At 44.8% G+C, this 14,632-nt stretch overlaps 1 protein-coding gene across 1 annotated transcript; it reads right to left on the bottom strand.

Moving 5' to 3' along the window:
• Window positions 1-596: 596 nt before the first annotated feature.
• LOC103635484 (kinesin-like protein KIN-13A) lies at window positions 597-14,235 on the bottom strand. The gene is made up of 12 exons (XM_008657921.4): window positions 13,693-14,235; window positions 12,516-12,749; window positions 12,225-12,398; window positions 12,042-12,146; window positions 9,972-10,049; window positions 9,805-9,886; window positions 9,349-9,511; window positions 8,431-8,766; window positions 8,113-8,331; window positions 7,410-8,019; window positions 7,250-7,315; window positions 597-1,288 (listed from the first exon to the last, which is right to left on the bottom strand). The coding sequence occupies exons 1-12, from the start codon at window positions 13,834-13,836 to the stop codon at window positions 1,106-1,108; spliced, it is 2,394 nt and encodes a 797-aa protein (XP_008656143.1). The 5' UTR covers window positions 13,837-14,235; the 3' UTR covers window positions 597-1,105.
• Between the last annotated feature and the right edge of the window lie 397 nt (window positions 14,236-14,632).

Below are 14,632 nucleotides of genomic sequence, written 5' to 3'. Positions count from 1 at the left end.
AATATAAATTGTATATATATGTATATACGTTTTTTGTAAAATAAAAAAATAACCGTGTCAGGCCGGGCCAGTACTACGGGCCGAGGCTACAGCTCAAACACGACATGACGTTTTTGGCTCTTGCAAGCATTATGTCGTTTCTGACACCACATTGATGCAATGGACTACATGGTGTTTGAGGTTGCTGAATTGGATGGAGCAGCAATGATTTGTCACACTAACAACAAAATGAAAGGTTATTTGTTGGTTTTAAACGTTAGTAATTGCTACGAAGTAGCATAATTTATATGGAGCGCATCCAGTTTTTATTGATGCCTGACTTTAGCAATCACTCCATATTTTAATCTATCTTTTTTATAAGTTTGACTTCATGGGACTTTTTTAGAAACTTGATCTCACAAACTCTCTTATTTGGTCTCCTTATGATGGAATTATGTCATTTTATAATCTCTGTTCATTCAGTCAATCATTGTGAACTCTCTTCTAATCGCTCACTTTATTGGCCGTGTTGTACCAAGATATATTTGCATGGAGTAAACAATAACATCAGTTAGCCAAATCAAAAAATATATTATACAGAGAGCGCGGAGACAATCAATAAAAAATCTTAAAAATTTTTTATGAATAGTTTACGTGGATATTGTTGTAAGCCGTTGTAACGCACGGTCAACCGACTAGTATACAACAATGTATCGGTTTCCACAGACCCCCTCGGTGAATATCGACCCACCGGTGTCTGCAAACAACATTCCAGACATTCCAGTTTCTCGTACAAAATGGGGAAAAGAAAAAAAAAGGCAAAGTGGGCAAGCCATACATGACATCTGCCAAAAAAAAACACCCAAGCAGCCCCACTGTAAAAAGGACTACTACCAAACTGGTTGTCAACCCTGACAAACACAAAGTGGAGACATCAACCAGGACCACACCATCCTCAACATCAAGATCACCACACCCTCAAGCAACTCCCATGTGTCCTCTCTATCACTGCTTTGCTTGGGTCTAACATTTACTGGAGCGCACAGGAGAAAACCAACTAATAGACTGCGATTGAGCTCCAAGCAATAAGATTTCCAGGCAAAATCCAGAGCCATTGTTGAGCATACTATCTGGAAGGTTTCTTGCGGCTAAGGATCTCTTGCTCTTTGAGGCGGTGCTGAAACCGTGCCAAGTGTGATTGGAGGCTTACCAAACCTGCAGCCTTGCGTGACAGCAGAAAGCTCAGTTGTGTCACGTAGTTGTCAATCAGGCTGCCTGGTTGATCAACCTCTGCCAAAAGGTTCATCTCCTGAGACGAATAAAACATATGTTAAAGCAGCGTGGCGAAATTAAAAATATTGTGAAGTCACGGTATTGTCAGCCAGTGACCTAACTTACAACAAAATAACAAACAACAACAACGCCTTTTATCCCAAGCAAGTTAGGGTAGGCTGGAGTTTGAAACCTAACGAATCAGGCACGTGGATAGTTGTTTTCCATTCGCTCCCTATTCAAGGCTAGACTAGCTGCTGTTTTCCGTTCGTTCCTATTCAAGGCAGTCAGCTTCACATTAATTCACAGATTATATGATCCCCTCTTTATGATAACTGGACATATAATAGCTAATCTAGTGGCGTATCTAGGATTTTATCTAAGGGTATGTCGTTCAAAAAAATTCATAATTCAATAAATTTATTCAATAATTATATAGTGTTATTTTCCTGACTATTTTATTAGACTCTTTCGAAGAACATAAATGTCTTGGATATATCATTTTTATCAACTTCAAAGAATAAAAATGGTTAAACAATCATCAAAACACAACAAGCTCCTATATTATTTCTTAATTTGGGTTTTACTAAATCCAACGTAGAAAATACCCATTGAAAGTAGTAGCAAGAGATGTTTCTTTCTGATAAAAGAGATGCAAAATCCGATATGGCTCCAGGACAGAATGGATGGTATTAGGTTCACCATGACATCATCAATGCTTCGAGTCATCAGACAGTGTGTTTTATCTTTCCTCTTCCTTGTTCTCTCCCTTTGATTCCAGTCGAGTAGATTAGATTAGAAAAAACTATAACATTTTCCCTCTTGCTCTCGCCCTCTAAATCCAATTGAATAGGTTGGATTGGATTAGAAAAACTGGAAAGAAAATATCATGGTGTATGTACATATATTACCGTACTAGGCGTCTAGACTAACTAGCTTTGTCGTGCGGACAGTGAATCGTATCTACGCGTCATGAGCCTTTTGTATCCCGTAATAACACAAACATGCTTTGGTAAATTTCTTCGTGTTTTGTCACACGCACGCGCCCCCACGCACACACGTGTGTGTGTTTGGGGGTAGCACACAGGGTATGACGTGGCATATACGACATACCTGGTGGCTCCGCCACTAAACTAATCATTTCTTCCCAGAAACACACCAATATCATTATAATAAGGTGCATTATAATTAGAATAATCTATCAAGGTATGTGTTATGACCGACAGCCTAGCAGCCCTAATAAAATCAGTTAGTTTGTTTAGATGGATAGGGATAAGGAGTTTGTTTAGATAGATAAGGATTTGATTTGTTAACATATTAGATAAGGATGGCTGCTATCTCAGCCCTATAAATGTACCCTTTCAATCAATGAAAGATTAAGCAATCAAATCATCTTGCTCGGCTTCCCCCTTTTCCTGTGTCTACTGTTCACCGCGGGAACGGTATCGTGCCCCTTCCAGCCAGCAGCCCAACCCTAGGACAACGGCGCCCAAACACCGTGGTCCAGAGCCTCGCCCTTCTCCTCACCACTCATACCTTCTTAGAAGCCGCAACTCCAACAATCTGGTATCGGAGATGCCAGGCAACGACGACAACACCAGCGATGTCGCATCTGCTGCCGCGACCAATTCCGCCAACGCAGCGCTAGAGCAAAAGATCGACACCATGACGAAGGCCCTTGCCGATCTCACCACCGCGATCACTCAAATGATCAGTAGGCCGCCAACACCACCGCCCCCAGCGTCCACCAGCCCTACTTCCATCCCATATGGCATGTCAGGTTATGGCGGAATACCTCCTCTGTCAAACCCCGCCGCGCCACCCATACCATCACCGCCGATCACCACCACAGCCGCTCCACTCCGATCCACCTCAACCAACCTTCCACCGCCAACCTCAGCCTTGCTGCCACCCACATCTACCATGCCCATACCCATCCATCAGATACCCTTCCCACACTCCCCATCACCCATCCCAGGATTTTCCGAACCCCACCATACCGCTTACCCACAGCAGCAAAACCCTCCCAACCAGCACCACCACAACCTTCCCTTTCCCACATTCGACGGCAAAGAGGATCATGTTGGTTGGTTGTTCCGCTGTGAGAGCTTCTTCTACAATCAAGGGACGCCGGAGGTGGATAAAGTCTGGATGGCCACGTACTATCTCACGAGCGCTACACAGCTGTGGTCTGTCATGCTACGGCGCGACAAGCCCACACTACACTGGCCACACTTCAAGACGTTGTGCCAGCAGCGTTTTGGGCCTCCTCTGCGCACGAACACGTTGGGCGAGGTGGCACGCCTGTCGTTCCGCTCCACGGTGGACTACCAGGATCGATTCCTAGCTCTCCTGTGCCACACAGAGCCCGTGCCGCTGCCGCACCAACAGGCCCAACTATTCACCGCGGGACTACCATGGCATCTCCGAGTGGACGTCGAACTGTGCACATCCTGCAACAGGCCATGGCCCTCGCTCGAGCATACGAGCACCGCCAGCAAGGCTCGGACAGTCGCGTGCCTCCGCCCTCTACACGTATATTGGCTACATGGTTATTAAAACGGTAAAACGTTAAAACGTTATGAACCAACTTTTCAAAGTTTAAACGTTTAAACGAACGTTGAAACGTCTTTTCAGACTTGACATATAATTTCAAATATAGAATCCACAACACAAAGGATTATTCAGTTATCACACTGGTTATACTAAGCTAAGCAGTTTATGAACATCAGTAGCCAAGGGATTAGGACTTAGGAGTGGTGGTGATTATTCAATATGAGTGGGATTATGAACATCAGCAGCCAAGGGATTAGGAGTGGTCAGTGGTGGTGATTATTCAATATGAACATCAGCAGCCAAGGGATTAGGAGTGGTGGTGATTATCACACTGGTTATACTAAGCAGTTTATGAACACACAGTAGACATTGACCTGCTTCCCATATACTAAGCAAGTAAGCAGTTTATGACACATTCACACTGGATCTGGCGGGCGGCCGACGGGCGACGGCATACCTGGGTCTTGGAGGGAGGGAGGAGGGGGCTTGGCGGCATACCTAGAGCCTGGAGGGCGGCCGACGGCGTCTGGCGCGATGGCGGCTCCTGGCGCGATGGCGGCTGGAGGCCTGGAGCGCGCGATGTAGTCTGTCTAGGCGTGATAGCTGGAGCGCGTGATGGCGGCTGGGTAAAGGCCCACTAGTGTATAGGCGCGTAGAACGTCCAAATAACAGAGAATACGTCCAGAACGGACGTTCCGACGTGTAAACATCGTTTAAACGTCCAGAACGGATGTTATACGCGTTTTTTTGTAAAACGTGCGGACGTTTTAGCCGCTAATCACGTTTTAGCGTTTAAACGACGCTTAATCGTCATTTAAACGACGTTTTAATAACCATGATAGGCTACGCCATCCTCGACGCCGGCATCACCAGCCGGGCCAGCGGCTGCTGCCTCCACCCTGGCAGCACCGACATTCAAGCGCCTCACCCCAGCAGAGATGACGGAGCGACGCCGCCAGTGGCTGTGTGACAACTGCGATGAGTCATTTGTACGAGGCCATCACTGCCAAACGCCTCTTCTACCTTGAGGTGACCGCCGACGACAACGGGGTGGCTGCGGCGGAAGATCCCCCACCCCCATAATCCTACCTTCCAGCTCGAGGACGAGCTCTTTTTGGAGGCCGGGAGAGATGTTATGACCGACAGCCTAGCAACCCTAATAAAATCAGTTAGTTTGTTTAGATGGATAAGTATCAGTTAGTTTGTTTAGATGGATAGGGATAAGGAGTTTGTTTAGATAGATAATGATTGGTTTGTTAAGATATTAGATAAGGATGGTTGCTATCTCAGCCCTATAAATATACCCCTTCAATCAATGAAAGATTAAGCAAGCAAATCATCTTGCTCGGCTTCCCCCTTTTCCTGTGTCTACTGTTCATCTCGTGAACAGTGCCGCACCCCTTCCAGCCAGCAGCCCTAACCCTAGGACAATGGCGCCCAAACGCCATGGTCCAGAGCCTCGCCCTTCTCCTCACCACTCATACCTTCTTAGAAGCCGCAACTCCAACAGTATGTTACTAACTATGTTTGATTGGGGCCTCATGGTGGGGGTGGGGATGGGTCATCCCCAATTCCATAGTATTTGGATCTGAATCATAGGATGGAATCATCCCCGCTAGGGAATATTCCCTCAATATGTGGAACAACTATGTAACACGAAATTAATGTTTGGTTGCAATGACAGGACGGGAAGGGATGGGACAATCCCTTAGATAAGAATGTTAGGTTTAGGGTCAAGCGTTGGAACAACACCATCCTAGTGACGTCCCCAATTGTCTGTCAGAATTGGACGGACGAGAGGGGACGCTAGGGGACATGGTTGTCCCGGGCTATCCCAGCTTCCCGCAACCAAACACACCCAAAGGGACAGAGGGGGTGAAAGGGTATGAGCGGGCAAGAGTGAAGGAGAGAAGAGGAGATCACGAGCTCCGGCGAGGCCGGCAAAGCTTGACACCGCTTTATGCGGGACTCAACTCAACACAAGCAGCTTTGTCACAACCAGATCTCTGGTTTTGGGCTCGACCTCCGGTGCCATGCAGGGCTAAGACAAGCTCCAAGGGCATGCGAGGGCAAGGCGGGTTCTAGTGGTGAGCAACAGCTAGGACCAAGGGAAGCTCCAGCATGAGCACAGCTTAGATGACATCCAACAGCGAGTTGGGAGAGGCAAGCCTTGGCACGCGTGCAGGCAAAGCGACCTCCGGCGGGTAGGGAGGGGGTGAACGGGTACTGGTCGGCATGTACTGAATGGCAGAAATCCATGGTGGCAGAGGAAGAAAAGCTATGGTGACAAAGGAAGAAAAACAAAAGATTAAATGATGGGCCCCACACAACAGATGGTTCATCCCACTTCCTAGTATCCCTCAACCAAATGTAGATCAGAGATGGTTCCATCCTCTAAAACAAACACATAACAAGGTCAATACCGTCTCTAAAAGTTGGGTTGGGTCCGTCCCATCCCACTATGTCTCTAACCCAAACATACGCTAAGGGCGCGTTTGGTAGGCTGCATATGGGCCGGCCAGGCTGGTGAGATACAGCGTACGCTTTTTTGGTTGGTTGTCTCTGTATCTAGCGGGCTGAGGGCGATGTTTGGTTGCCTGTATGTCTATGCTCACCTGCACTGCGGGATGCAGCATCTCGCCACGATCCAGGTTGTGGAGAAACGGGTTTCATTTCTGTATCTTGGGAGCCAGGCCCTGGCTAGCCTCTTTGGAGCGGCCAGGCTCCACTGTGAAACGAACCAAACGCACCCTAAAAGGCAGGTGAAATACTACCTTCATCCCAAAAAGGACAATTCTAAATCAGATCAAACTTAACTAAATTTTGGTGTAGTTTTATAGAAAATATTGTCATATGTATGACTCCAAATAGATATAACACAACATTCAATTTCATGATGGTTCTAATGATTCTTAGTGTGATAATATTAGCATCGCTCTTATACATAAATTTGGTCGAACTTCAAATCATTTGACTTAGCACTATTCTAGAATTGCATCCTTTTTGGGATAGAGTACAAATCTATTGGTTCATCTTTTTGTCCACTGAACATGTAAGCAAAGCATAGATATATTTTAGGAGACATATCAAGTTCAATTGTACGCATTGGTGCAACCATGCGACCAAGACACAAGATTGAGGTGGGAGAACCTTTTTAAAATATCCTTTTTAAAAACAAACCCCAACCTCCCCCTAGATATTGGTAAAAAGGTTCTCCCACCTTCATCCCTGTGTCTTGATTGCATGGTTACACCAATAGGTACTATTGCACCTGATATGTGCCCTATATTTTAACTAATTTATGGTAAAAGCATACAGTGCTTTTTTTCAAAATTCTAGTAAGCCCTACATTCTGAAAAAAAGAGTGGTATACAGTAATAAGATGACGAGATATCAATCTAACAACATTATCATGGACAATATTCAGTATATTAAGACTTACTTCCCGCACAATCTCCATAGTATTCTCGATCTCCTTCCTGTGAACTGCAATGAGGGCCTCCTCTTCCTAACATACAAATGAAAAGCTTATCACCAAAGTTCAATGCAAGATAAAATAACACAGCAGTTTCATGAATTTGTATTCATGAATTGTTCCTTACCTCAAGAATTGCATCAATTTCTACATCATCACAAGAACTTTCCTTTTCAGATTGCCTTGATGAGGCTGAAGCAGATGCTGGTCTTTGTTGCTGTTGCAGCTGCTTTGCCTGCTGCATCTTATACCCAACCCGACTTGTCTCAGGACCATTATCCTTTTTCATATAGTTGCTCTGCCTATCAGATTTGTCTTCTCTATAAGCCTTTCTCCGAGGAGGTGAGACTTTTGTGACTTTCTCCTCCTCCTGTGTGTTTGCTGAATTCTGAACCAACTGTGGCTTACTAGTGTAAGCAGGTTGGCTGGACTTCAAATCATAGCTCTCCCTGTCATTACCAGATGCTGCACCATTTTCTTCTCTCCCTCTATTGGAATAATTTGGAATCGTACTAAAGGAATTTCGGTCAGACTCCACAGAAGGGTTGGAGATAAAATTTTCAGTGCCCTTCCTATAAGTATCGACTGGTCTCTTCTCTTGAACTTGATTAGGAATTTCTTCAGCTTCAGCAGGCAATGAATATGATAAAGCTGACAAAGAATCCCGGCTAGAAGTGGTAGTTGGTCCTGTGGACTGCTCTTTTCTTGTATTTCCGCCCTTGGAAAGACTTTTGACCCTGTTGTTTAATGAGAAATCTACTACGTTAGTGAGAAGAAGCATTTTTTTGAAACATACAATCATGTATATCACTTGGATATAACATTGTTACCTATCAGCGTATCTCAATGTATTTAGTGTGTGTTCACATGAACCTGCGTTTGGAGAAATGCAAGAAATCATCACTGTCCTAGAGTTACCAACAAATGAGTCACGAAGGACCTCAGTAAGCTTGCTTCCTCTGAAAGGAATGTGTATCTGATCATTATCAAGTGCTCGAATGCATTCCTTGAGAGCTAACAGACTTTTATTTATCTCTGCTCCCTCAATCCTGATATATTGATAACAAGTTGATGGTTAAATAAAATGAGATGGCAAAGGAGCTTGAGAAATCAACAAAAGGCTGCAAATCTAGAGACATAGGCAAAACCTTGTTTGTCTATCATTATCGGTAGTATCAGCACCACGCTCACTTCCAGCAAGGTCAATAAATGATATTTTCCCCACAGCCTTTGTATTTTTAGCTTCATTAGCATCACGATCTCTCTGTCTCCTGGTATCTTTTACAATGATATGCTTCTTCACAGCCAGTTGTAGAATAGCATGTGACCTTGATGATTCCTCATTGGCCCCTGTTGACCCTGTGCTTCTAGCTGCATTTCCTCTTTCAATATATTCCTTTACGATCTGTACATCAGACACCTCAAATTCCTGTAGACCAACAATGCAAACTTGTTTCTTGCCATCTTCCCTCATCAGTAGTTGCCTATAAAACAAAAGAGATAAAAAATTCAGTTCAGGTAAAATAATTTGAATATAACATCCCAAAAAGAAATTTTAGACCCATTTTTCAAATAAATATGTTTCTTAAGATAAAACTTCAAAACCCAAAAGGAAGTGTCATTGTTTCAGACATAAACATTTCCTTTCAGTAACTGATGAAAAACTTAAGTTACATCAAAGGGAACTTTAACAGTGTTTCGTAAATCTACAATGATGCCATTTTACAAATAAAAGCAAGTGGTATTTCGGCCTAATATATCCGAAAACATGGATTTCTCATCCAAACAAATAATGGCTTAAGGCTAATAATAGACTATGTATAGAAGAAGAATAGATACTTTGAAGTAGAGAACATGCTTCAACACTTGCACAAGAGATCATGAATATGGGCAACAAGCGCACACATGCACAAGTTCACCCACACACAACCAGGAAGAGGGAAAAAGACAATGTGACAGTGTGGTATTCAATACATCAAAACCATGAAGGTAGAAACTAGAAAGGTATGCCATTTTTAACATATAAGTAGTTCATATAACCAAAACAAGAAAATCCAAATACTAACCTTCTGTCAGATAGAAGATCAAATAGTTTCCCACCATATATTTCAAAATAGCTAAGCCACAACTTAAAATTCTGATTCCGATAGACAGGTTGGTGCAATAGACGAACCATGTCTTGTGCAGCTCTCAGAGGCAAAGGTTGCATTGTGTACGTCTTGCCACTACCTGCTCACGAATCAGGTAGGTCAACAGAAACTATAAGAAACCACAATGTAATTATGCCCGGTGCATGTGCTCCCGCTTGCGCGGATCAGGGAAAGGGTCGGACCCATTTGGGTCTATACTAGTACGCAGCATTTCCCTGCATTAGCAAGAGGCTGTTTTCATGACTCGAACCCACGACCTCCTGGTCACAAGGCAGCAGCTTTACCACTGCGCCAAGGCTCCCCTTTTTCACAATACGATTATGCATGAAATATATATTGATAACCCTGTAATGATAGAATGTACGAGCAAACCTGTTTGGCCATAAGCAAAACATGTTGCTTTCGTTCTCTGAAATATAATTGGAATTATGGGCTCAACTGTTTCACGGTAAACCTGTCCAGAAAATACCATAAGGTTAACTGTAAATTGAATTATAATCAATTTGTTCAAGAAAAAAACAGATAATAAAGAGCAACACCTCATCATTGGAAACATGTTCGTCCAAAACAGCATCAAAACAAAATTCATGCTTCTCCACATAGGCTGTCAGATCCACCTTCCAGTGAAAAGAATATGTTAGCAGATAGCATAAAAGTAGGGAAAGAAAAGGTTCTCCAAAGTACTCGTGAAATCTTAAGATTATGAATTCACGTTTAACCTACAGCATTTCAGAATTATTTTAGAACTGTTTTGGAAAACATATATATAGCTGATAAGTGAAGGAAAACAGGCAGCATTTCAGTTAGTTTCAATGCCTTTTTTCTCGATAAACATTATAAAGGATTATTTTAAGCACCACGGGTTAACTGCATTGGTTCATTAACAAGCTCAGGAATATATAGCAAGCAATGTTAACCGTGCTAGTCAACAGTGTTAGGCTGGTATGTTCTATTTACGGGTATGGGCCTAGAGTCCGGCCAATGTGGCCTGCTAGTGGGTTGTAACCCTAGAATGGCTAGCATATACATTGTAGCACTTCTCCAATCAATCATAACCATCAATTTACACTCTTATAATATGGTATAGCTAACCAACCCTAACCTGGCCGCTAGCACCTCTCCTGGCCACCAGCGGCGGTGGCCATCCATTGCTGCGCCCTCATCATGCACCGCCTCCAGAAATCGTTGACCCACCTCCCGCTGCCGCCAGCCCACCCCCGCCAGGATGGGCACGTCGCCGGCCTCTTTCAATCCTCTTTCCCCGTCCTCCCTCACCAGAGCTGCATGTGGACTGGCGTCGCCGAAGGCACCCAAACCCTCATCGGGGTTGCAGCGCCATCCGCATCTCATCTGTCGCCTCGCCACCCTCCTCTCCGGTGGCGCCGCCGGCGCTGCAATGTTGTCACCCGTTGACCTAGGCGCGCCGCCAACCTAGACCACCGGTTTTGGCTCCGCCCCAACTCACTTCAGCTTTGGCGTTTGGTGGCACTGCCACCGCCCCTCCTTCCCATGACGTGGTTGTGGCTCCATCCACCCTCGACGCTACCAAGGCCACGACAGCTGCTGCCAGAAAGCAGAGCAAGCAGCTGCCCTTGCCTGGGAGCAAGAGTGCACCGCCGCCGACACCCTCGCGCGCCAACTTGCGGAGGATAAGAGCTACCTCGGTGGTCCTGCCACTACCTCCCCTCTCAATGAGTTTCAGAAGGTCGAGCCCCCTCCGTCATACGAGGCTGCCGTCGTCGCCAACCTCCATGCGCAGGCGACCACTGCCCAAAACATTCTTTCTGAAACCAGGAACGTGGAACTTGTCCACGTTACTTGTTCTGAAAACATTCGTTCCGAGCCGGGAACGCGGGAAGCCAGGAAGGCAGGAACAATCTTGTCCCTGTAGTGTTAAAAAAAGTATCGTACCACATCCCCGTTCCTCGACTCCATCAATTCGGGAAACTAGTTATTGAGTTCCTATCATCCTCGACCTGGTTTCCCCAACCAGTTCGATGATATCTTCACCAAGGGTTTGCACTCGGTGTTTCGATCTAATCTCAACATCTATCGTAGCTAGAATTTCGATTTTGGAGATGTTAGATTGTTATGTGTTGCTTATGTGTATGGGTCTAGAGCCTGATCCATGTGGCTTGCTAGTGGGTTGTAATCCTAGGTTGGTTAGCCTCTGCATTGTAGCACTTATCCCAACCAATCCTAGCCATCCATTTACACTCTTCCAATTAAAAGGAGACATTAAGTCATCATTGAATTAGAACATATTAAATCAAAATGGTGGAAAACTATGTGTACCCTTTCCAAGGAAAGGGCACGCTCCAACACATAGATACACACATCACTCCATCTGATAGCTATCCAGCAATAGTATCAGTATTCCAGTTTTTGATACAAAGTTAATACAACTAGCAGCAAGTAACACAGTAAGCACAAGTGTACAAACATAAAAGAGTTAAAGGAGTACTACCTATGTTCACCATCCAATCCAATGTGTCAGATAGACATTTAAGTGTAAAATGGTTGATTGCATATCCATGCAAAGAAACTAAACAAATGGTTGCAGCTTTATATAAGGACAACAAAACTCCCTGAACAGGAGTCATAGATACCTTCAGCTTAGGCTCATAAACTGTCAAAAATGATGAATCCTCCACAGTTATGATGTCTTCTTCCTTTCGAGATAGCTCCTTTCTGTTCAAAGGTCTTTTCCTTACCTGAAAATGTGAACTAAGTCAGGTATGTCAAGTAATAACAAGATTCAAGCATATCTGACTTGAACAAGATTAACATACCACTACTTTAATCTTTGCTACATTATTTTCTCTAGCAGTGGTCTCTTTTTCACTGGTCACCACACCATAATTATCTACTGAGGCTTGCTGACTCCCTGCTATCACATCCTCATCATCATCATCAATATCCTTCGGCATAAAAGGTGATGGCTCAAATGGTTCCGATGCTACATCCTACCAAAATAAAAAATAATAAGTTTAAAATAGACTGAATGAATCCACTTCACGAATCGATATGAAATACTGTTTTTGCGCATATATGATGCAATCTCAAATGTTTACAAGGCATACCTCAGACAGAAGCCCAGTATCATCCATAGCATGAAGGTCTAGAAGTCCAGCACCAAGATCCCCTCTAAGTTCAGGCGAATAAAACCCCTCTACAGGGTTCCCACCACCAAAGCTCTGAGCTGTTGGTGTGTAAGGCTCAGAGATTGATGTGGGTACAGACTCTCCGCTAAAATTTAGACCTCTCAGAAGCGTATAAAGCCTCTGCTTTTCTTCAATTGATTCTGGCCCATAGCCCTATGGAATAATAATAAATATTAATGGGGATCGTCATTTATGTAATTGCACATGTTATGAGAGTATGCACATGTATGCATCCTCTCACTAGGAAAAGCATAATAGTTTTATGGATTGGCATGCAAAACTTGAAGGAAAGTGTTAGAAGAAAATAGAAGAATTTATTTAGTTAGTTACATCACACATAAAAAACAAGGACTAAATGAGGCACCTCAGATATATGCATATGTGTTGAAAGATAGTTTCTAGTTTTAACTTGGTGCTCTTTGTCAACCCAACTAAACAAGGATCATACTAGATTCAAGTTAGCAAGGATTCCTGGATGCCTCAACTTCCAACAAAGCCTAAATGATATTCGATGTGATCATGCATGGTTGGTCAAAATAGGTTCATGACCATTGCTTGCTACAGTCAGTACAAGTTGCCTTTTATCTGAACCATGCTATGTCTAATTTCTAATATAACAAGCAATAAACACAATAATTAAGAAATAAACTCTTATTGATTTTGTCATACTATTTTCCTGATAGGAGTATAGTATTCAAAGGCATTCCAAAAAAAATATGGTAATCAACAATCAGAATACCACCTAAAGGAAACCATAGAGAACAAAATTAAGTCTTCGATTCCATTCTAACTATTCTCTTTGCAAACTCCATTTAAAAATACAGAAAAGATTGTAGATTCTAATCATGCTAACGTAGCCCGGACAGCCGGACGACACAAACCAGTTATTCATGAAGCCAAGCTGAACCCGATCGATTCTGTGCAAACCAACAAACCCTAAAGTGAATCGCAAGATTACGATGCCTCATGCCGACAGCAATCTGATCCGAAACACACGTCACTGAAACACGCCGAAGACACCACCTTCGCGATCCGCATTCCAACAGCTAGATCACGCATTCATCTCCCGGGAGTGAGGCAAACAGAGGAACCTCACCTGCATGAGCAGGCTCGACAGCATGCTTCCGGCGCCAGCGCCCCCAAACCCAGGCATCCCACCACGGTAGTCCGCGCCGCCAGCGCCGGCGGCGGAGGACGTTGCGAGGTGCTGAAGCCCCGCGGACTGCAGCCAGCGCGCCATGACGGCGTCGCCCGAGTCACCCGTCGCAGCGTGCGCGCTAGAGGCTCCGGGCGGCTGCGCGGCGGCGGCGGCGGCAGAGCCCGCGCCGCCGCCGGCGAGGCGCTGCGACCTCCGCTGAGGCGCCAACTTGGCGGCTAGGCGGCGGGATCACGCGCGTCCCGGGTCGTTGCGGGCGGCAGGGGATCCGTCGGCGGCGGATCCCAGATCTGCGGAATGTCGGGAATGCGGCGCCGGATTTGAGGAGGGCGAATTGGGAATGGGAATTGGGGGAAGAGGAAGAGGAGGGCCGGAGCCGGAGGGGGCGCTCGCTGGCTGTGGCTGGCTTCTCTCTTTATTTTTTCTCACTCTCCAAAATTGATTTGCTGGTGAGAAAGAAAGGGATTAAGGTCTCTTTGGAACGGGAAAAGTGAATGAGTTTTAAAGGATTAGAGTATCTCAAGAGACTAACTAAATTACTCGTTAAGTTAAAATTTAGATATTTAACAGCTGTTTGGCACCAAAATGAGCACGCGGACGGTCCGGCCCTGAGGCCGGATAGTCCGCGGTCCGGATAGTCCGCGCCCATGGGCCGGACGGTCCGCGCGTGCGCAGAATAGATTAGGGTTCCGAGTTTTGTGCTATGTTTGTTAGCTATATTCGCAGAATTAGCTCGGAATCCGGTCGTGTAAAGGGTCCAGCCCCCCTCCTCTATAAAAAGAGAGGTCTACGGCCGATTTGTAATCATCATCAATCGAATCAAACACTTCTATTTCGCATTTTATCCTAGGAGTAGTTCTAGTCTAGTTTAGGTTTAGCC

Source organism: Zea mays, chromosome 8, assembly GCF_902167145.1.
Source record: "Zea mays cultivar B73 chromosome 8, Zm-B73-REFERENCE-NAM-5.0, whole genome shotgun sequence".
Taxonomy (NCBI): Eukaryota; Viridiplantae; Streptophyta; class Magnoliopsida; order Poales; family Poaceae; genus Zea; species Zea mays.
Note: the sequence above shows the minus strand (reverse complement) of the source record. Positions and strands in the feature narration are given on the sequence as shown.

Coding starts and splice junctions, on each gene's coding strand:
- LOC103635484 (XM_008657921.4), bottom strand. CDS start 13,836: ATGGCGCGCTGGCTGCAGTCCGCGGGGCTTCAGCACCTCGCAACGTCC. Junction 12,399..12,515: donor ATACTGGGCTTCTGTCTGAG/GTATGCCTTGTA, acceptor TTATTTTGGTAG/GATGTAGCATCGGAACCATT. Junction 8,767..9,348: donor GATCTTCTATCTGACAGAAG/GTTAGTATTTGG, acceptor TTTGTTTTATAG/GCAACTACTGATGAGGGAAG.